This window comes from Falco punctatus, assembly GCF_963210335.1.
Source record: "Falco punctatus genome assembly, chromosome: Z".
Taxonomy (NCBI): Eukaryota; Metazoa; Chordata; class Aves; order Falconiformes; family Falconidae; genus Falco; species Falco punctatus.
Genome location: NC_137586.1, coordinates 39,271,407 through 39,294,698, shown reverse-complemented (window position 1 = coordinate 39,294,698; position 23,292 = coordinate 39,271,407). Strand labels below are relative to the sequence as shown.

Genomic DNA, 23,292 nt, shown 5'->3' with positions numbered 1-23,292 from the left:
ATTAGGTACAGATGAACTGATAGCATAGCTGTTTCGACTGGAATTGAAATCTAATTTGTTGTAATGTGACAGGAAGAGATGAAGATCTGAGCAGGCACTATACTTCAGTAAGGAGAAAAAATGTTTTTCTGAATAATGTGCCTGAGATAGGCTTCCTAAAACAGGAATTAGTAAATATGTGTTAGTGGAAGAAGTACTTGGTTTGGTCTGGAACATCTTGCTGGAAGTATTATTGTCTTTGGTAGGACTGTTGTATCTCATACAGCGGTGACATTACATGCTCTTAGGTCTATATCATCTATGTCACTGTCTCTTGTCTCTGTACTTGAAATCTGAGTACAGCTAGTTACCCTGAAGGACCTGGCTATCTAAGGAAATGAAGTAATGTGTTTCTCCTCAGTTTTGTAGGATGTGGATAAAAGCTACCAAAGATAAATGAAGTCACAAGGTGCAAAAGGTGAAAGGCAGATTCCAGGTGGCTCTGGCTTGCTATCAGATGACTCAAAATGTATGACTGTCGTGGAAAATAGGCAGAGCTCTGGTTTATGATTTATTGACTGACTTAGTACATTTTAAAGCTCCTGCAAGATAATGGTATTTCGTAACAGTGCAATTTGTTAGCATCATTTTCCACTTAATGTTCATCTCATAGGTAATCTGAAGGTCACCTATAAAATGGGGTTCCTTGGCTGAATGTGGGTAGAATGGTCCTCGCTCAAATACCCCCAAATTTAAGTCTTTTTTACAGCATCCCAGGTAGAACAAACACAGAGCTACATCAGGGGAGGCATCAGCCTCTGAAATAGATGTAAGGGCTGGTGATCTTTCAACCTGTAAAACTCCTGCCTCATTTTGCTGACATCTTGTGTAGGATGAATTGCTTGCAGAAACTTCAACTGCTCACTTGAGCTGTTATCAGCAGTCTCAAGAGAAATATTTGGCAAGGCCAAATCTGACAGTTGACCAAAAGTGACGTCTTTTCTTTTCTATTTTTACTGAACATTTCCGTTTCTCTAGGCAGCAACTGTATTCCATGTTATGTTGACTATTGTGTCAAAATAGTGATACTCTGAGAGATTCCGCATTGAGAATAAAAGTAAAGAAGAAATATTACTTTTTGTCTCATCTATATTACAGCAGTAGCTACATGTTTTGCCACTTCTGAATAAACAGTAACAGGTCAACAACAGACAGTACACAAACTGTTATAACTTTGTGAAACAAATGATGGAGTCACAGTTAAAAACTTGACAATAAACACTAAAGTTCCCTCCAATTACATTGCTTTTTTAAAGTGTAAGCATTTTGTACAAAGAAGCCCTCTAGCTCAGATGGTGACTCACTCCAGCTACAGAAAGCCAATGAGTCAACATCTCTCCGCCCATTTAGAAGGAAGAAAAGCAAACACCAACAGCTCCTGCAATAAGCTGTAACAATGGCTTCATGACAGATCACTCTGGAAGTAGGAACACAGGCCTGAAAGACAATACAATAAAGAAAGAGGTGAAAACCTACTGTGATGAAAACGGAATAATAGTCCAATTATTGAGAAAGCATACCAAAGAAAAGAGTTGACATAGAAAAGTGTCTTACTAAATACTTGAAACACACTAATTCCTACCCTTATAGGCCTGCAGTACATGTTGTTGAGCTATTTTCTTTACTAAGAAAAAGCCAAAAACTCAAAAAGATGCCTGAGCCTGTGTAACCAGCTTTCTAGATTACTTCAGTACTTCAGAAGACAGCTAGGTGCACCAGGGGTATGCACAGATGTCCAGCTTTTCAGTACAAAAATATTATAATTAGCCATGCTCATTAATAGACAAGGGAAACAGTCCCAGATAAAACCTGTAAAGACAGGGTTTGGCAAGCACCTGAAACCAGTGAAATAAGACTGGTAGTGTCATACTGACATGGAGAATGTCAGGAGGGCAGGAATAATCTGAACTTCACACAGCATAATTAGATAAACAAAGCCAAATACAACCTGACAGCTTGCTCACAGTACCACTGGCAGCTGATAGGCCCCTTCAATTATTCAGCTTACTGAAAATATCTGAAATACCTTTGTCAAATAACATGTGAAATATGCAGGAGAAAAGGAAAGAACAATGTGCAGGGGAAAATTGCTGTCAGAGGGGCAGGGAACCTGGGAGCAATTTGAGTGCCAGGGTTGGGGGAGGGGGTCAGTTTCCTGTCCCACCTCCCCAGCAGGATCTGGACAGCTGAGGGATACCAGGAGCAGCTCCAGCCCCAGGCATGGGGCACCTCTCTGGGGCTGGAGATAGGGATAGGAAGGGACCTGACACCAGTCCACAGACTGGGCCCCGCGCATTTCCAACAGGCCGTCCCAGCCTGGCTGCAAGGCAGGGGGGACAGTGGCTGGGGTGGGGACCAAGTGCTGGGGCCACAGCTGAAGGCAGGTCCCAGGGCTGGGGTGGCCTGGCCTCCCAAAGCACTGCTGGGAGCTCTTCCCTTGGCCCAGTGGCATGGTGACACCTTTGGCTGTGCTGATCCCAAGCTTACCCCTGGCACCTGCCACCAAACCCAGTTGGGGGGATGTTTTTAGGGCCCCAAGAGTTTCTACAGAGGTATTTTAGATAGAGTAATGTGTAAGCAGTGCTGGATTGTGTATGCAGTGATGCCTGTCTGAGGAATTTGGAGTGTCCCTTCTAACGCTACCCAAGAGTCTGTTCCCCTTTCTCCCATTTCATTAATTGCTACACTTGGGTTTCAAGGGGAGACTGCATTTCATATATGTTCATGAGAGGCAGATCAGCCAGACTTCCTCATTCTGGAGGTGCCAGTGTGTTGCTGCAGGTCCAGCTCAGCAGAAAGCAGCATGACAGCCAGCTAGGAGGCCTATCTGCTAGTTGCAAATGCTCCTAGTTCAGCAAGTGGTATTTCTTCACTGGGCAACATGTTCCAGGACAACCCGAGATGTTAGTGATATGCTGTGTGCTGCTGTGCCGGACGTGCTCTCGAAAGTGTGCTTGGCTGGCTTGGTGAGGAAGTGCTTGCAGAAAACTGCTTCTAGCAGGCTGGCAAACTCCCTCATCTTGTGCAAACCACTCTCACTTTGAACTTCAGAGTTTAAGCTGAATGTTTCAACCTCTTTCTGATTATGTAGGTGTCAGTTATTGCCCTTTTATTAAGTCTGCCAGTTGCCAGGGGGTTCTTGTAAAAAATAAAATAAAAAAAAAAACAACAAAAAAAATCGATACTAAGTTTCAGACATGTCTTAATCCCGAACGTTTCTGCCATGGGCTTATGTGTAGAAGAAGCAGAGCTAACAGCCACCAGAGCTCAGTGAAGCATGAAAGCTGCATTGACTCTTCTCCACATTTTATCTTAATATAATCACTTTGAAGTGAATATATTCACTCTGACATGTCAAAATATGGAGTAACTAAAGTTTAGTTTCTTAACATTTTAGTTTCACCATCCAGAAAGTTGTATGACAATTTACTATAGTGAGAGATGTGGCCATGGCAGGGGAGGAGAGCTACAACAGCGTGCTCATTTGTTGCTTTTTGCCTTCTGAAATCTGCTCCTGCTTTCTCCAGCACATAGTTTTGCAATGACTGGGGTTTTTTGTGTGGTTCTGTGTTTTGGACAGCACCCAGATGTAGCTGCTGCAAGAGCAGATGGTTGCTGGGGCTGAGGAAACACGCTCGTTGCTAGGTGGGGTCTCCCTTGCTGCGCTATAAAAGCATCAACAAACCTCTAGTCTCTTACTTCTGGCTGTGCTGCCCTGAAAAGTTGTCTTTGTGAGGAACAAGGTAAGTTTCTTTACTTCTTTGCTGTTCTCTGTAGATCCGACAAACTTTAATATACTGAATTTGTCAGGTAACCTGGTGCAATTTTCTGTGGGCTGGATTTGCTTACAAGGGAAAAGATAAGTGTGGGCAGGGGACATTCTTTCAGTTTTGAAACATTTTGTGTAGATGGAATAGCTTGGAAAACTACTGCTTTTATTTTTTGCATGTCAGCAACTGGGAAAAAAAAGAGAAAAGCTTAAAAGAACAAAAGAAAACTTACTTGGAGCTGACTGTTTCCTATGTTTTCTCTTTGCCCTTGTAGTAGCCAGCTGTAAAAATCTGCAGTAAAACTGGAGTTCCTGTACTTTGTACGGAAACTTAAAAAAAGGAAACAAACATCTGTTGTTTCTTCAACAATAGTTTGCTGTTTTGGGACTGTAGAGGGGTCTTTGCTCAGGAAACTGATGAAAGTTAAGCAAAGCAATCTCTTAGAAACATAAGAGCAAAAGCCTGGTTTTGTGACCAAAAATTTAGGCAAAACCAAGTAAGGAAAGGCTGTGTCATGTGGGGTTTGCTCTGCTAAAACTTTCCACTGAATTTTCCAAGGATGAGATTGTTTTTCTCTCTGACATTTTCATTCATATTCAGTAGACTTTCCACTGTAAAATTAATCATTGTGTTAGTTCTACTTCCTGTTTTTCTTACAGGCTGTAATGACCTTAATTTACAACAAGATCCTGGTAACTAGCATTGGACAGTAACCAGAGATGGTACATCTGATATGGTTCATGATATGACTAAATAAGCATGAAGAAATTATGTTGTTTGACACAGACTGCAGTGTAAAAGTCTAGTTTGTGTCTTCAAGTTTTTTCAATAAATAGTATGTATTTTCTCAAAAGTTTTAAAGATTTACATATGCCCCATTCAAGGATGCTTCTTCTGGGGACTGAGAGCCGGACAGAAAGCAATAATTATCGCAAAGCAACAGTCAGAGCTTTCAGTCTTGATCTCTGATTGATTTTTTATTCCAGTTGCAATGCTGAGCATTCCAACTGGGAATGATACACAGTATTTTTCAAAATAAGAAATCTTAAGTTCTTGATCCTCTTTCCTTTTAAATGGGATATCTACATGCATCAGTTTGGGAAGTGGGACACATGGCCTGGCCTGGCCCATATTTTCTTAAACAGAATAGCTATCAAATAGGTATTTTGTATGGAGTAACCAGAAAGAAGTTTCACACTTTTCTGTGGTACCTTCTGTTTGCACCACTTTGTAGGCACATATATTTTTTTCTTTTTTCTTTTCCTGTTCATAGGTTTTGTTCTGAGCTCAAAAATAGAGGAAAATATATGGCAGAAAGCATCAGTTCTTAAAGTCCTTTTCATACTAAACAAAAATAATATTCTGACTGAATTTATCACTCCTGGATCTTGGTATTGTTTACATGAGCTGCTTGTATTTTAGAGTGGCATGGGTCAAAACCCTGGAAAAGACCTTGACTTTATTGGGTGGGATCTGGCTGTCTTCCTAGATTACAATCTTATTTTTTTCTTATTAGCCATAGTTTTTTATAAAGCAGGCAAACAATTTTGTATGTGAGTGCTTTGTTAACTTTCTGGTTCAATTCAAGCAGCATAAGGTTTTTAGCCCCTTTCAAAAGCCATTGCCTACTTTGACTTCTGTAAAAATTGTGCTGCTTCTTTACTAGATGGAAATAGATTGATCTACATGTCGAAGTGTCTTTATTTTATAAGGAGGGAAAAAAGACTTAGATTTTAAGGCATAGAATTCTTTTATTGTAATGTAAATTAGGATAGACATAAAGGTTTAGAGGCTTAATACACCCAATTTAGTGTAGGCTTGCAGCCTTCTGGTCTAGTCATCCCCAAGAACAGCAAAGCCTCTAGTGCTAGGTGTGAGGGGTGGGGGCTGGGACAGGCAAATGTAATGGAGATGTTAGCAGTTCTCTCTAGAGCTCTTCCTCAGAAGTGTTCCTCTAGCAACCAAAATGCAGTTTTGGTTCCAGCTCTTCTCAGATCTGGTGCTGTAAGACTGAATCTTGTTTTTTAGCTTTAAACAATTACAGACTATGGTTCTATTAGCTGGCAGACATATCTGTGCATGTCACTGTTGGTGACTTGGTGCACCTAGTATGGAGACTAAAATGTTTTCATCCAACTGCATATGGCCTTCATGTGTGCTGTTATAAAACGCAGCAGACCCTTAGATACTATAGAACTTTGTCTAGCATCATACACTTTGTCCATACAAGAAGGTTAAGGGAGTCACTGTAATAGCTTAATAAAAACCTGCTGGTTTCTAATTGCAATTTAAGTGTGCTTTTCTGCTACTCATTAAATGACATCTGCCTAAGGGTTGCTTCTTAAAACCAACACAATATTCTGACCATAATTCACCCAGATGAGACCTACTTTTAAGTAACATACAAACACAGATTAGGATCCAGTTTCAGTTTTTCTAGCAGCACAGGCAGAGCTGAACTTTGTGCCCTCAGGGTTGAAGGAAGGGCACAAAAGCAAGGGTTTCCTGGGTAGGAGGGGGTGTAGGTGGTTTCTGCTTTGGAGAGGTGTGGAGGTGGGCAGGAGTGCTGGATGAGGGCCATGGGAGAAAGGTGTCATTTTGTTGGCAGCTGAATGTGGAAATAAATTTTACAGTTTTGTTAATGAGGGAAAGAAGCAGCCAGGCCATGGGAGATAGGTGTCACTTTGTTGGCAGCTGAATGTGGAAATAAATTTTACAGTTTTGCTATGAGGGAAAGAAGCAGCCAGGCTGCAACTACACTGCTTGATCCTAGGCATGCATTGTTTTAAAGGACTTCTCATTGCCCTTTCTTTGGGACACAGGGCATAAGTAAGGCAAGTGTGTTTGCAGCATAAGCAACATATTTTTTCATGCTCATGTATATGATCTATATTATGTGACCTGTACCCCAAGACCACAAATAACATCTTGTCTCTTCACAGTAGATTCAAAGACACTATGGTTTACCCAGCAACATTGTCTTTATTGTTTATATGTATGCTCTAAAACCAACCCTTCCCTAGAGTTTGCTATGGAAGATTGGAGGAAAAAAAAATATTTTGAGCAGACCAGAAAAACTTTATTTGATAAAACATTATTCTCTCTGTTCCCTCACTGTTTCTTTTAGCAAACAGAATATTCCTCACACCAAAGTTGTTATAAAGCAGCCTATTCACTGTTTTTGGGTTCTCAATATCAAATCACACCATTAGTCTTTTTTCCTGTTCTGTATGGTATAATATGGAAAAACTAGACTGAATGTAATTTTGGTGATAAAAGGCTGAATTTTTTTTTCTCCCTTCTTAAATGGGTAATATATTCTTTTGTGGAAATTGGAGGTATTATGTAAGAAACAAGGAACAGTTTAGGTGAAAGTGTCTGATTGTATTCATCTTCCTTAGGGAGGAGCTAGTCAAAGAAATTACATGAGAGTATATTTAACAAGGGAATATTTTGTCTTAACATAACACACAAGAGCTCCAACCTCAGTAAGTTATCAGACAACAATACTTGTTTACCACTGAATTTTAACAGAATCAAATATTCAGTAAGCTAAATGGGCATAGCTGGTACCTTAACTAATGGGGAAAGACAGAGTTTAATTTGTTTCTGGTAACTTCCTTTTGTAACTCCATGATAATATTTAGGTGTTGACATAGTAAATAAGCAAATAGTCCAACTAGTTTACTGTTCTACTTCTAATCTAAAAATTCCGCAAGTAGCTAAGGGTGTAGGAGTGAGCACGCAGTTGTGGAGCATTGCACCACCTGCCAAATGTAAAAGTTACCTGCTTCTGATAGCACAAGCCAGTGACTGCTTGGCCCTGAATATCATAGTTCAAGAAAAAGGATTTTGAGAGTGGGAAACGTTGAGTTGCACTAGTGCTGAAAGTGATGAAAAATGGTTTGTAACTGGATCAAAAATGGCTTGTAACTTGATATATCTCTTCCCAGAAACTCTGTCAACATGGCTATGGTGTCAGAATTTCTGAAACAGGCATGGTTCATGGAAAATCAAGAGCAGGAATGTATTGTAAGTATTATCACCTTTTGAGAGCATCATGCTTATTTTCAAGTACATTTAGAAATTATTTAAAGGCATAAGCTACCAAATGCCTTTCATATACTCAAAGGGAGGATAAACAATGGCAAAATTCCAGTCGATTAGAACAGGAACTCAATTTTGTTGCAGCATGTAATATTATGTAATCTAATAACCTAGGAAGTCTGCTATCAGATGAAAAGTTACTCTTATTTACACATATCAGTTTAGTTATCAATTCCTAGGCAGAACTAGTTACTGTAATGAAATTGTAATTCTCAGCAGACAATCACTAATTGAGTCAAGTCATCCTCCTTAAAGTAGTAATCTGATGTACAGGTGTGCGAATGTGTAAGAACACGTCCAGATGACAAACTTGTGAAAACCAGTGACTCTTAGGCTGGGGTAGAGGAAGCCATGAGCTGGAGCCCAGGAATGTTAAGGAGGAACTAAAGTCACTAGTATATGTTCTAGTGTTCCTATTATATATGTCATACTTAGAGTGGAAAGAGTCATGGTATGTAATAAAACAACTCAGGCGACCACTACTGAAGGGAGGCTTATGGTGGTGAGAAGTCAAGAGTTACTGCACTAGGATTATGTGGAGTTGTCATGATAATGAAGCTGATTGATACTAAAATGACTGTTGGCAAAGATAAAGTGGTACACTGTGAAGTCCCAGGAGATCCTGAAAGAACTTTCATCTTGAAAAAAAATATCTAACATGGGGTGGAAATTTCAGTAAATAGTTTGCTCTATACCTTTGTGGATTTTGTAATTTTGACTTCACAATGTTTTGTGCATAAACCTTTGGCTGCACCATACTATCGCTCTTGCACTACCAGGTTCCTGAGTCATTCTGGTTGTGGTGGTTACAGATTTTTATTGCTAGTAGAGAAGTTTGTCATGGAAACCAGTATACAAAGACTAACCTGGTATGCGTGGGAAAGAGGCAGTGAAGAAGTCCCATTCTTCTGTTGGCTTATCACAAAGTCACAGTGATTTTTTTTCAAAAGTATGCAAGATACCTTTTTAAGTATGCAGTCCCTCTGCTCTCTTACAAGTCCCAGTGATATAATATTTAAGGAGTGGAATATATCATTATTAGGTGTTAGAAGTGTACAAAATTCAATGTAGAATGAAGAAGTAAAACATGTATCCATTGGATGTTGCCATTTTTCTTGTGCTATTTAACTTTAGTGGCAAAGGATTTTAAAGAAAATAAATGGTGAGTTGTTGAAATAGGAGAAAGTATAGGTGATTCAGAAAAAGTGTAGCTAAACTACTGTTCGGTTTTTTTTTAAAATAAAAAAATCTCACCATGTATCCTACTAATGGGAAATTTATATATATATCAAAGAACCTTTGGGCTTTTTTATAGCTTCTGTAAGAGAAGTAGACATTGATAAGGTAGTGATGTTGGGTTGTAGGTCCTACCAGTGACTTGATTTGTCTTGTTGCTGATTTAGGGCAAGCCACATAATCTGTTGCATAGTGGAATTCATCACTGCTAGTTAGTACCAGAGCCCTTTAGACGGGAGTGCCCATCTAGGAGTGGATTCACCAAAGGTAGCCAGTAGATAATGCCTGTGAAGAAAGTGTGGCTTACGTCTCAAGTTTCAAAGAAGTTGGGTAACAGTTTTCCACTTCCTCATAGGATTAGGCTTGAACTCTTCAAGATCTTACATGCAAGAAGTGCTTGTAGCCTTAGATATGAGTCAACTGAGAAGTCTTTTAATGTGATGCACAGTCAATTCGCATGATATGAGCAAAGAAATTAGTAGCACTTTACTGGAAGTGCCTGTAGGATTTAATTGTGGGTTTAAAGCCTTTAAAATTTGGACATAATGGCCTAACATGACAGTTAAGAAGTATTTTTCTATGGTATCCATCTTATCCTGAGAAATAGGTCTTCAGGTACCTAAAACAATATATGAAGCACTTACTGCTTAATACAAGAGGTATGAATAGAATAGATCCAGTGCATATTCATTACTGAGTCTTTAGTTCTTTGTAGTTATAAAATTGTGTATATTCCTTGATAGTCCTATAATAGACAATCCCATATACATGGTTTATTTAGGCTTCTAAAACTGTTTCTTTGCAAAAATAATCTTTGGAATAAGCAATTTTTTTAAAAATTATTTATTATTATTGTTATTATTATTATCCCCTTCCTCTACAGAAAAGTTCAAAAGGTGGCCCTGGAATTCAGTCATACCCTAACTTTGATCCATCAGCTGATGTTGTTGCTTTGGACAAAGCTATTACTGTAAAGGGTAAGAGAAATAAATATTTAACCTGCTATATTAGGACTCTTCCTTAGGAAATGTTGAGAATAGTCCTGAACAGAATATCAGAATGAGAGGCAATGGCAAGAAGGAGAGATGCCTTTGCTTTTAAAGGATTGGCAATACATTAAATTGTATCACTTGGTAAAGAATCTCAACTCTTTGATATCCTGATGTTGTGTTACTAAATACTACATTAAAGTTCTCTAATATATTGAAGGAAAGGTTGTAAAAATTTAATTTCTAGAGAATAAAATGTTATGACATACCGTACTAATACTTTTTGATCTGATTTCCATAAAATCCCTGCAAAAGGCAGTGAATATGCTAACGTACTGTATGCTTCTATTGCACTTCTCTCTTTTAATGAAATTCGCATTTGGCACTTTGCCTGTACTTTGAAACCTTTTTCTGTTTGGCTTACTGAGACAAAATGAGTTTGACGTTTAATTTTAATTATTTTTTTTTTAGTTATTCTCTAATATAGGTTCTGCACTCAGAACACTTTAAGATTTTCTGTATGAAATTGTAGAAACATAGGTTTCTGTGTTCTGTGGGAATATTTTTTTTTTTATTTATTTCTTCACTATATCACTAAACGTAAATGACTTTTCCTTGGTTAAACTTCAGTGAGTCAAGAAAAAAAAAATGACATAAAGCAAATAATAATTAAAAATACTAGTATTTGGCTAAATGATGCACTAGGCACCACTACAATTATTTCCAATATATTATTAAATATTTTGTTGTTTGGTGACTCACAGGTGTGGATGAAGCCACTATCATTGACATCTTGACTAAAAGAACAAATGCTCAGCGTCAGCAGATCAAAGCTGCCTATCAGCAGGCTAAAGGAAAGGTAAAGTATATTCAAGCCAAGCTTAAATTTAGACCCAGAATATCAATGTTGCTCCTAGTTCAGATGGTACATACAGCTTCAGTTTCATAGAACAAAAAGCTAGTCTTCTGCCTTCTCTATTTTGTGAAAATCATCACAGAATAATACCCTGTAACTATATTGTTGGTGCTGAGCCTTTGAATATGATGGCCACTATTTTGAAATAAAAAAAAAAATTGGAAATTCTGTCTTCCTAGGTTTTTGAACGCCCTAGAGATCCTTTTAATCACTAAATCATTGGGAATGCAGAGATTTTACTACCACCTGGGAGACAGTCCACTGAGAGAAAGGAAGGGATGGAGAAGGGAACTTGGAGACATCTCTCCAAATGTTTAAGTCCAGATAGAACACTAAATAGGATAGGAAAGTTGTAGGATCATAATGCTGTTCCACAAGTATACCAACACTGGCACAGGGATGGGTATACAGGAGTCAGTGTTCTACTGATGGATAAAACTGGTAGTCCCTGGAAATGAGAAGCTTGGAAATTACTACATATTTCTGGAAAAGGTTTTGATTGCTCTTACTTTTCTCTATAACAAGTTTTCTCCAGTTGAACCTGTAACTCTAAACTGAAATTATAATTGCACTGTTGTCATACCAGAGTTACTGAACATTTGCTCCTTGGAAAGTGATTCCTTTGAGTGTAACTTTTAAAGACCAACTTAGAAAATAAGTCTAATATTTTAGCCTAGATTTCCTGTTTTTATTCAGGAAACTTCACTTGTGCTTTTCACAGCCCTCTCTGTCCTCAGAGGAAGCTGCAGCCTTGCAGTTATATTTTTTAAACACCTAAATTATAACACAATTTCAAAGACACAGGGAGACTAATGCTGTTAGATTATTAATACCTTGACACACTGTCAAGAGCAGAACAGAACTACCTAAGGACATAGTGTTTGCTTCTTAAATAATCTTGTTGCCTTAGGTATCCTGACAAAGCAGGTTGACTTTTTCACTCTTAGAGCCACAACCTGAACATATACTTGGTGGGGAATAGGGTTGTAACTTTTAACGTAACAAAACAGAGTACTGAGCATCTCCAGATAGGAGACAGAATAATTAGGGTTTTTTTCCTTTTTTTAACTTAAAATTAGGTCAAATTAGTATATAGACCAAATCTTAACTGTCAGGACTTGCAGTTTTGGGTAGGGTGGTATTACACTACATCCACATAGTTTCCACTGCCAATTCTGTCCTTTATGTGATAAACGGATGAATTAATATGTATCCAGATAAGTAACTCAGTCATAATCATAACAGCAATAAAATATTACCTTCTTTTAACATAAAACCAGCCTATTTTGAGTCTTCTGATACTGTAAATGGGTGAATGTGGCTGAACTGCAATGTGTGAAAGCACTCCTGAATACTTACTGAAAAACGATTAACATAAAGGTGACAAATCAAAAGTTTCAGGTTGGGCCTCATAGTTCTTTCCAGTAGCTAAAGGAATGATGTACACTAAGATTCATGAGAAATCAGGCTCATTTGGACTGTACCTGACCAGCAGCATTTTACGATTCACTAGCTTAGTCTGTTTTACATTCTTCCTCTCAGAGTCTGGAAGAAGCCTTGAAAAAAGTTCTGAAAAGCCACCTGGAAGATGTTGTTGTGGCTTTGCTCAAAACTCCAGCTCAGTTTGATGCTGAAGAATTAAGAGCTTCTATGAAGGTAAGGTAAAAACTTCTGCAGAAGCTTTCCTAAAGAGCATAAACAATTATCAGGACCTGTAAATGACATTGGACTTGGATTTCAAAGCTCATATATTGTCTTCATTTTAATCCCATTTTGTAAAATAAATCTGTACTGGTATTTAGGTTCTGAGAACAAAACCCATCAATCTGCTGAATTTCAGGGTTGGAGGAGATTCTTTTGTGAGAATGAACTCTCTGACTTGTGAAAACTGATTGCTGATATAGTGATAGAAAGCCATAGTGTTTACATATATGTTTAGATAAGAGAAAGGGGAAGGGGGTATTTTTCTTCATATATTTTAAAATCCTATCTTCTATGTGTAATGCTTGGACCTTTTAACCCTGTAAAGGAATTACAGAGGGATGAAGGCAGGTTAATTAACATTGATAATATACAGCTGTGGGCTGGCTTCAGGGGCGGTGCGTTGGCTGACATGGATAATGTGCAGCTGTGGCTGGTTCCTGCTAAGTAGTTAAATAGCTCTAAGGGGTATGGAAGAGGAGTACTAGAGGAAGAGAGACCTGGAAGAGGCAGAGGGAGGAGACAGAGCACCCTGGGTGCAGGGGAGACAAGGAGAGGCCCTGGGAGAAGAAGGGGGCCTGGATGAGAAGAGCCTGGTTGGAAGAGGAGCCCAGAGAAAGAATACAGAGGCAAGAAGCAGGGTGGACTGGCCTGAAAAGAATGAAGAAACAGCAGGGACAGTAGATGAACTTTTGAAACCTTGCGGGGGATTGGTGGCTGTGCTGGGGCAAGGCGCAGGAACTACTTAATGAAGTTAACCTGGTAGGGGGTGGTAAAAGTCTTGTTGCAGCTGGCTAGTTTGGATAGTGTTGCAACATAGCCCTTCTTTTGGTTATCAGTGACATTAAATGTGATAAAAAATTAATTCCAAAAGAGCTGAAAGAACAATATTGTGTGCAAGCACAAGGTTTCTCACTTTATTTCTTGTTCCATGTGGTGCTTTCAAAGCCAAGTCTGACTTTCATTTTAGATCTGTTCTAAATCTTGTTTGCTTTATCAAATAACATTTCTAAAAATTCAATCACTCCTATCAGGGCCTTGGAACTGATGAAGATACCTTAATTGAAATTCTGGCCTCAAGAAACAATAGAGAGATCAGAGAAGCCAGTAGATACTACAAGGAAGGTAATTCAGAGCAAAAAGAAGTATTAATGGTACAACTCTGTTGTAGAGACACTATAGTCATAGCATCGCTTCTTAATATGCGAAGCTGAGACCTTGTAGGATGCAAGTGGAGCTTCACATAAAATTGAGAGTTGTAGGGGAGGAAAGTCATCCTGACTTTTTTTGGACCTATGTAGATCCCAAAACTTCTGTTTGGGAAGGCACATCACCACCATCAGAACTGCAGATGTCTTATGGAATGGGCCATGCATTTAGATGCTTTCTAGGATACAAGCAAAACCCAGCTGCCTTTTCCCTCTTCTAACTAAGCCTTGGCTAACTTAAGATTTCACTAGTCTTGGAAAAAAGTTCTGTGGTGCTTGAGTTAGCAATACAGGTAATAGCAGTAGGTGCAACCAGTGAACTAAAGGGGGGGTGGGGTGGGGTGGGTGGAAATCTTTGAAGAGATAGCTAAAATGTAATGTAGCATGTCATATATGTAGAGGTCACTGCGGTCAGTCAGTGTGGTCTAATTAAACCATGTTTTCTGAGAATGAGCTACATTTTCCTTGAGATTTCCATTCAAATACAGCCCAAATCAATATCTTCCACCCAAATTAATTTCTTCAGAAGAGTTTTATGATTGAGTTCAGTGCTGATAAATATAAGAAGTAAGAATGAAAGAGAAATGACTCAGGAAGTTTCAAGGTTTTTTTGTGCCTCACAAGCAAGAGCCCAAGCCAATGCCACCCACAAGACTTCAAAGAACTTTTTCAGAAGATTTTGGGTTTAAACTCCAATTTCATAGCATATCTCAGGGATTTAGAGGACATGTAAAAAATATACTACCCCTTCTCTTGAAGCTAAATGAGAGAAATAAGAAAACTGCCTGTCTAATGGGCATATTTGAGTGGGAAATTAAGAAAAGGATGTAAAAATCATAGAATTATAGAATGGTTTGGGTTGGAAGGGACCTTTGAAGGTCATCTAGTCAATCTAGTTGATAACTTTAAAACAGACTATGAATCCTTTTTCTTTTGATTTCAGTGTTGAAGAGAGATCTAACACAAGATATTATCTCTGACACATCTGGAGACTTTCAGAAAGCTTTGGTTGCTCTGGCCAAGGTATGCTATGCTTAAGCATTTTGAGTGGTATTATCTCTTATGAAAAATCAGTGTTGTCAAGAGTTTTAGAGAAAGACACACAATAAAGATTTAGGTAATATTTATTTCTTTGCATTATTTTTTACTTACATGTCTCAGACCATATGAAATTGTTCTTAAGTTATAATGAGATATGCATTTTAAAAAACTGCGTTTGTTAGTTATGCTTTTTTTTGTGGGAACTGCCTTTAAGCACTTGGAAACCGGTGTCATGTCAACTGACTAGAAATAGAAACAGAACAAATGCTTACAATTAGAGAAGTAAACCTTTTGTCTTGCTGTTAAGATATGTTTCTAGTAGTTACAAAATGGGACAGAGGCAGGAAGCTAACAAGTGGACAAACTGTTTTGTGAATTTGTGTTCAAAAGCAGATGACTTTAAACACGGGAGATGCCCAATAAAAAGACCCTTTTAAAATGTATAAATATTTAATTCTGTAATTGAGTACATGTATTTAAACCTTGTACATGCTTTTGATACAACCATGTGCATGGTTTTGATTTTGGTTTTTGTTTCAAATCAATTTGAGTCTATTGAATGGTCATCAGGGAGCAAATCAGAGTTTCTAAGCCTGAACTTCACTTTAAGAAACAATATTTCCTGTGGATTTTAATGTAGGACTTCCAAAATAAAGTGTTGATGGCCTTGCAGGTCTGAGCTCTCACTGATTACAAATACAACAAATTTGTTCACAGAATGATTGACATAACTGTTATGTGTCTGCAATTATGTGTGTAAGTTATGTATGAGAATGGTAGGGCAGAAAATGCTGCATTTTGGTGAACTGAATACCAGTGAAATTTTTATTTATTTATATAGGCTGACCGAAGTGAAGATTCTTATGTGAATGATGAACTTGCTGACAGTGATGCCAGGGTAAGATCATACTTTGCACTGCAGTGCTTCTTCATCTGATTTAATTGAGATTAAAATTCTGGCTGCAGATATTCTACCTCAGGGCTCTTCAAACTACAGCCCGCGGGCCGGATACGGCTCCCCAGGGTCCTCAATCCGGCCCCCGGTATTTACAGACCCCCCCACCCCCGCCAGGGGTTGGGAGGGGAAACCAAGCAGCCGCAGGTGGCTGCCTGCCACTGCATCTGTGCGCTGGCCCCCTGGATAAAAAGTTTGAGGACTCCTGGTCTACCTGAATTTTGTGCATTGGAGACCTAACAGATCTGTATGATATATAGCAATCTTTTCTGAGCAGATACTATTTTATGAAGTTCACATAATCATCACTATCTGAAGGAAATTAAATCTTCACCCTAATATCTAGCTTCAGAAACATTTCTGCAAGACCTCTTCTAGTTCATGTAAAGTGTGAAGACCATTTGAAGGAGAGGTCAACAACTAGATAAGTTAGACACAATCTTCCTTTTGTTTGTAACAGGGCTCTTGAAATGAGAGACAAGGGTGTACTGGTGTATGTGCAGAGCCTGCTCCTGTACCTTGACCAGTGTGAGCTCTGCAGTACGTTAGCTATAGTTATTGCTTTACAGTGATGAATGTTTCAAGATTATTGGGTAAATCTCAGTGATTTTCTGAATACTTCTAAAATAAACAACTCATCTTTCCCTTATTTTTTCCACCATTAGCGTGATTAGTTTTGATAAAATCTTGGGAAGCATTAGCAGTCTTTCCTGAGTTTTCACCTATAAAATTTTACATCACTTACAATTTAAATGTAGATTTGCTCTACATGTATTTAAAAAAAAATCGCACCACGAAAAGGCCATTGAGCAGTACTGCTTTGTATTCCTGCTACATCAGGAGTTTTGTCATCAGCCCTAGATATGAAATGTCAATAAATTAATACTCCAAGTTCAGAAATTCAGTGCTATTTCTCTTGGTGCAGAGAAAGTGCTGTTAAATCTTCTTTGCTGCTGTGTGAAGGTCTTTAATTATTACTTCTAGAGAGGTATGAGGAGGTGAGGAAAAAGGAGACTGCTTTGATTCTTGGTTTCCATTAAAGTCAGTCCTGGAAAGACTTCATGTGTAGTATTCTCCTTCACAATTGTCCCATTAGTACCAGAGATAATTTTGGTTTTTTTTTGTTTTTTTTTTTTTAAAGAAAGCCTATTAGTCCTAAACTCCTATGCAGACTGTAAACATATCATGATATATGAAAAATATATTCATTCTAGAATGTAATGTACCCAGTGGAGCTAAATGATAATTGTAAAATGTCAGAAAATGTTTTCTAGCTGCATAGTGTTCTCTAGGTACTATTATGACATAAGTGAAGTATGAAGTATGGGTAGAGCTAGAGTTACTCTAAGGTTGTGTTTTGTTATGGATTTTGTCAAGGCCCAGAATTAATTACGACCAAGCAATGGCCTACCTTTGGTTGGTAGCTTCAGAAGTACAGTGTTTCTGTTTGGGTTTTACTATACTGATGTTAACCTTACTGCTTTCTTTTCTTTGACAGGCCTTGTATGAAGCAGGAGAGAAAAAGAAAGGAACAGATATTAATGTTTTTGTTACTGTTCTTACTGCAAGAAGCTACCCACATCTCCGAAGAGGTATGTTGGATAAAACTTTGTGCTTCAATGGAATACTTTTTGAATATGGACTGCTTATGAACTAAGAAGATATAGATTATCATGACATGATGATAATCAGACATGACTCTTACTGCTACAAAGGTCTTTGTAACTGGACATGCTTGCTGACTAAGCATGCAGTTGTCAGCTTTTTTTTTTTTGTATTTGTGATAGGCAATATAATTTAGGTAGTTAAGGAAACTATTGCCATGAAATCCCACATGACTAGTGACCACAAAGCCAAGGGATCAGTGTGGCAGGGGTTCTAAATGCTCCCCAATATGATCTTGCTTTTCAGCCAGTTTGCCCTGCATAGAGGGATATCACCTGATGTCACAGGCTCCAGCAGAGTTGTTGGAACACCCCTTTCCTTACCAATGGGTACATGAACCCTGTCATCCTAACAAAGTCCCATTCCTTACACTGACTCCACCTAGTCCATGCAGTAACACTGCTCTTTACACTGTGCTGGCTGAAAAAATGAGAAATATGGCCTACAATCAGTCACCTGTGTGCACTGCTACAGTAGTAAGGGAAGAATCAAGCAAAGGAAATGCAGGGAGAATACTATCTTTTTCATCGCTATTCACTGATTTTTCTTCCCTTATTTAGTCTTTCAGAAGTACACCAAATACAGTAAACATGATATGAACAAGGTACTGGATTTGGAGCTGAAAGGTGATATCGAGAACTGCCTGACTGCCCTTGGTAAGTGGTTCTACAAATTGTAACCTAGTATATGTACTAACTGTAGGAAAAACTACCTTTTACTTCTGCCATACTTCCTCTAATAGGAAACCATTTTAGGCTTACTCTGCTTCACTGAGAAACTTGCTAAATAATACTTTGGAAAATCCAGTCTGAGCATAGTGATTTAACTGAGTTATTTAGAATCAGTTAAAGTTGATGAATGAATAGAAATAGCTCTCCCAATATGTAGAAAGATCTTTTAGGGAGAAAAGATGTGTCATCAACATAGGAATACCTTTACAAGAAGTCAATATGCCAAAAAGAGCTGTCGGAACAGGCACAATTTGTATATAAAAAAAATCTGATGGTTTTAAACCTGCCTTAAAAAAACCACCAACAAACCCGCTCTTCTCTAAATTTTGTTTTTCAAAGATCTTTATAATATATGATTATTAAAAATAAAATGAATGTCATTCTGCATTTCTGTTCAAGAAAATATTCTTATAACCTTTGTGATAAAGGTGTGTATTAAGATGCTTAATTAAGATTCCTCATGAACAGTAATGCAAAGCAGTGACTCACTGAAGTCACTCTTACTAGTGGACCACGGATAGAATTAGGACCCAGACACCCATCTTGTTCTCAGCATTTGTATCAACTCAAGTGTATTCTGGATAGAAGAATGAGTCCCATTAGATCCCTTCTAATATCAGCAGTGGAGGGCAAATACTTAGTATAACTTTTTTACAAAACATCAGATCGCAACCTCCAGCTCTGCTGTAGAAGGCACAAATGTTTTCACTTTTTTTCTTGGGAACTGCAACATCTTTCTTGATTTTGTGACAGTAAACTAGGGAAAACAGTCTTGTCTTTATAGTAACTTTTCTCCCCTGACTGAATTGCTCTCTGAATAGACAGAGGAAAGGAACTGCTACTTCTATATTTTGAAGACAGATATTAAAGAAGTAGATAAATAGAATATGCTGGTAGGAACACAGACTGCTTTTAAAGTGTTTGCTTTCCAGTCTTTTTTCTTTTTGTTACTTGTTATGTGTATAACAGATGTGACCTTATCTCATGGTTTCATTACAGTGAAGTGTGCCACAAGCAAGCCAGCTTTCTTTGCTGAGAAACTCCATTTGGCTATGAAGGTAACCTAAAGAAAGAATTTCTCTTTGTAAACATGGAATGCTTTGTAAACTGAAAAATAACAAGCTAACTAGAGCTCTCTAAGCCCTTTGTGTGATAAAAATGGACCACAGGAGGAAATTCAGTGTATTTCTAGCTCTTCTGTTTCTTCCATGGAAACTTCTGAGTGTCTTTCCGTAGGAGGAGCTGTCTGGTATAGCATGTTCATGAAGACATCTGTCCATCCACACATCTTTTACTCCAGACAGTGACAGAAAGCTAACTGGAACATTTCTCACTTACAAACCTACAAAAATATTTGTGAAAAGTAAATAGGAAAGCAATTACAGATCTGGACAAGGACCTTCTAGAAGCCTAATCTTTGACAAGATATTTATGGTCCTTCTGGCAAACTGGAACCTCAGTTGAGTGAGGTTCCAGTCTCAGTGGAGGTCTTGAAACAGTCTAGCATGCAGGTGTTTTAATAACTCCTGTGACAATTAGGAGTAGCACGTGAAAAATTGAGTGAAACATTATGAAAATACAGTTAATCACACTATTAAGAAAATAATAAAGGCAATGAATTATAAAAGTCTAGGTTGTCTCTGCTGTCTAGCAAGCACAGTGAAGGACATGACTTTTTTTTAGGAAACAGCTACAAGGAATGTGGGAGGAAAAAACCAACCAACCAAAAACCCCACCAAAACCACAAAACCAACCAGGAATGGAGGTAGCCTGTCAGAAGTGAATTATGCTTATAGGGAGTGGAAGGACAGAAAGGGGATATAAAAAGATCTCTGAGAGATGTGAAAGGAATAAGATGTGGGCTCTGTTCACCCTCAAAGAAGTCTGATGCATGAACCTTGATTTAAGATGTTTCAGTAACATAAGTAGCCTCTTTTTTAAAAAAAATTTTTCCCCTTTTCTCTTTGTGGGTTTTTTTTTCTTTTAACAGGGCTTTGGGACACGGCACAAAGAGCTCATCAGAATCATGGTTTCACGTCATGAAGTGGATATGAATGAGATCAAAGGTTATTACAAGAGACTGTATGGCATCTCTCTCCGCCAAGCCATTATGGTAGGTTTTCTCTCAGGTGACATATGAAATGCAAAACAACAAAAATGTTTTGGAAGCCCAGTAAGGATTTGTTAATGCTTCTGTTCCTCAGTCAGAAGTTCATGCTGAATAGCTCATTGTAGCTAAGTAACTAATGTTCCTGATGATCCACATACTTGTAGAATAAATCCATTTTCTGGGGCAACATTTTTGTCATGAAAGCTGTGGAAATTTGTTAGTAGTGGTATGTCTCAGGATATCACCTTACAGTAGAAGCCAAGAGCTGAATGGAGTCTACAGTATTCCCAAGCTCCTGTACCTGGGCAGACATATGCTACATATCTGGAGACTGGAGGTGATTGCACTAACAGCTTTATTGGGAGATATTTGATGCAACTGGCTATTGCTTTTTAGCATTGGAGGTACTGCTGCAAATACCTTGCTAATTTAACATTTATTTGGCCTGACTTAAGTGAATGACTTAAACTAACAGAAAATATCTTCTTGAAGGGTGCAGGCCTTAATGCATATTATCCACCTTTTCCAGGTTGAATAAGTGATCCCGTGGTGAATCAAATATCACCATACAAGTGGCCTGTGTTTGACATAATCCTAGATACAATTTTTATATTGTTTTAATATTAATAATTGGACATTACAGGTCAAGGAAGGCATTTTCACTTTATCTAGAGAAGAAAAGTTTAAGCTCCTTTTTGGATAGAAATCTTCTGTACTTAATTTATGTCATGAGATTCCTAGGATTTTCATTAGCCTTATCTACCTCTGGTCCACTCTGGAAATTCATGTCTTTATTTATAGGTCATATAAATAACTTTATATGTTAAAAAATAGGTTTGTATCACAATGCAGGTACTCAGTTCAAGCTTAGTGTGTAGGTAACACATGTGTTATCAAGTGATTAATATATTTAGGTGAAGAACTGTTTGTTACATGTATGTTGAATGCTTACTGAAACTTATTTCACTTGAGACCATTATCCTGACAACTGGGTTTTTTGTCCTTAAATTGACAGGATGAACTCAAAGGGGATTATGAAAACATCCTGGTGGCTTTATGTGGAGGTGATAATTAAGATTCGTCTTCCAGCAATGCACTCAAGACCTGTTGCTGAAGGTCTTTATATTTGCCTGAGCTGTCTATTTAAAATATAGGCTTTGCACAGTGAGGTTTCTGTTGAATGGTACTTAAGCTGTATGTATTATGCTGAAAACCCATAACCTGGAATGTATTTTTTCAGTATCTTTACTCTGAATGGCATTAATATATCTTGCCGCCATTTATCTAAAGTCAAAGAATGTCGTTAAGTTTCTGTTTGCTTGGCTAATCATGAAAAAGGTAAAGTTTTCATCTATGCCAGGCAAATAAACTTTTAAAACCAAAATTAACTCATATGTAACTTTGTATGCCCTTTGTTGCTTTTCTGTATTTGGTTTCAAATTGTTTGTATACAGTGCATGAGAGAAAACCCAGTAAACAAATAATTGAAAAATAATGTATCAGTATCACATAATATAGCTAGTTCTATACCTTTCCATTTCTCTTCAGCTAGGGTTGATATGTCAGATGTAAGAAAAATAACTAAAGATTACTTGTTAAAATTTAACAATATGAAAAGCTGTCGATAGCACTGTTTTGTTCTTTCATTTAAATTCCAGAGTAAATACACCTGTTTTTTCTTTCTTCCTATGTAAAAAAAATATACCATAAAAAAACCTCCTCGTAGCCCATATGGAAATTTATCTTTTTCCTGATGAGTTGTGTAAATTTTGTCATCTCTAAAGTGAAAAAACCCTACTATCACTACCTCTATTTTGGACAGAGTTCATACTTGGCATTACTGTCAAATGCTGTGTGAATGACTCAGTTATACCCCTGAGGTGCACTGGTGGAACTAAGCATTACTTGTTGGGTTTGTTACATGCAGACACTGCTGGTTGCTTTTATGGTGGCTTCCAATTACTCATTTGAACAACAGCATGCTAAACTACTAGGAAATCAAAGGTCATCTTGGCTAATTAAAATTAAATATTGCAGGCCCTCTTCATATTAGGATGGTCTAGGATAACAGAACTAGGTGTCTTGAAAAGGAGAAATCTTCTAGAAGAAACATTGGCATGGCGAGAGCTGGAAAGAAAATTCCCATATGCCTCCCACAAGGCCAAGTTTTGATCCGCCCCAATTATTTTCCAAGATCTATACCCTAACATAGTTTACTTTGTTGGTAAACCTTACTCTCCTTGTAGCATAAGTGGAATAGAGAGATCTTAACCAAAGTTTATGGGCTATATGCATGATAGTTATCAACTAAAACAGAAAAACAAACTAGCAGAGATATGCACAGAGGTCATGGGATGAGGGATCTGTTTGATGAAATTACAAGCTTCAGAGGAAACAAAACCAAGCCATCTTGTATGTTTTGGGTGTGGCACTAGCAAAAGATGCATTTTCTTCAGAGGCAGTTGTCAGGGAAATGCAATTCCCTAGCCCTTTAGCCCATATAATGGCAAATTGGAAATGTTGATTATGACAGTAGAATTTGATTGAAAGGAAAGTCAAGCTTCACTGAAATGAACATGGTAGCTTGACTCTATGAGACGCCCCCTAGCTCCCTTTCTTACTAAAACAAAATCCATAGGATGAAAAAGCTAGTTGCAGCTGTGGCATCCTTTTGAACTTGTGCTCATAATATGTTTTATATATATGCGTATATATATAAAATAGATATGCTTTGTTAACCTCTTCGGAATGGCTAACAATCTACTAAAAGTGAAGAAACTTAAATGAATGCATTTTGAGGTACTACTTGTGTTGCTGGTCAGAC

At 37.9% G+C, this 23,292-nt stretch overlaps 1 protein-coding gene across 1 annotated transcript; it reads left to right on the top strand.

The window, feature by feature from the left end:
- Positions 1-3,628: 3,628 nt before the first annotated feature.
- ANXA1 (annexin A1) lies at positions 3,629-22,210 on the top strand. The gene is made up of 13 exons (XM_080373360.1): positions 3,629-3,782; positions 7,763-7,841; positions 10,036-10,129; positions 10,906-11,000; positions 12,600-12,713; positions 13,793-13,883; positions 14,910-14,989; positions 15,849-15,905; positions 17,461-17,554; positions 18,188-18,283; positions 19,358-19,416; positions 20,349-20,471; positions 21,484-22,210. The coding sequence occupies exons 2-13, from the start codon at positions 7,776-7,778 to the stop codon at positions 21,541-21,543; spliced, it is 1,029 nt and encodes a 342-aa protein (XP_080229486.1). The 5' UTR covers positions 3,629-3,782; positions 7,763-7,775; the 3' UTR covers positions 21,544-22,210.
- Positions 22,211-23,292: the final 1,082 nt, after the last annotated feature.

What these genes read in the sequence shown, in the direction of transcription:
- ANXA1 (XM_080373360.1), top strand. Translation starts at nt 7,776, where the DNA reads ATGGCTATGGTGTCAGAATTTCTGAAACAGGCATGGTTCATGGAAAAT. An exon ending in CAAAGCTATTACTGTAAAGG is followed by an intron (nt 10,130 to 10,905) that starts GTAAGAGAAATA and finishes GGTGACTCACAG; the next exon opens with GTGTGGATGAAGCCACTATC. An exon ending in TTGCTGACAGTGATGCCAGG is followed by an intron (nt 15,906 to 17,460) that starts GTAAGATCATAC and finishes TTTCTTTGACAG; the next exon opens with GCCTTGTATGAAGCAGGAGA.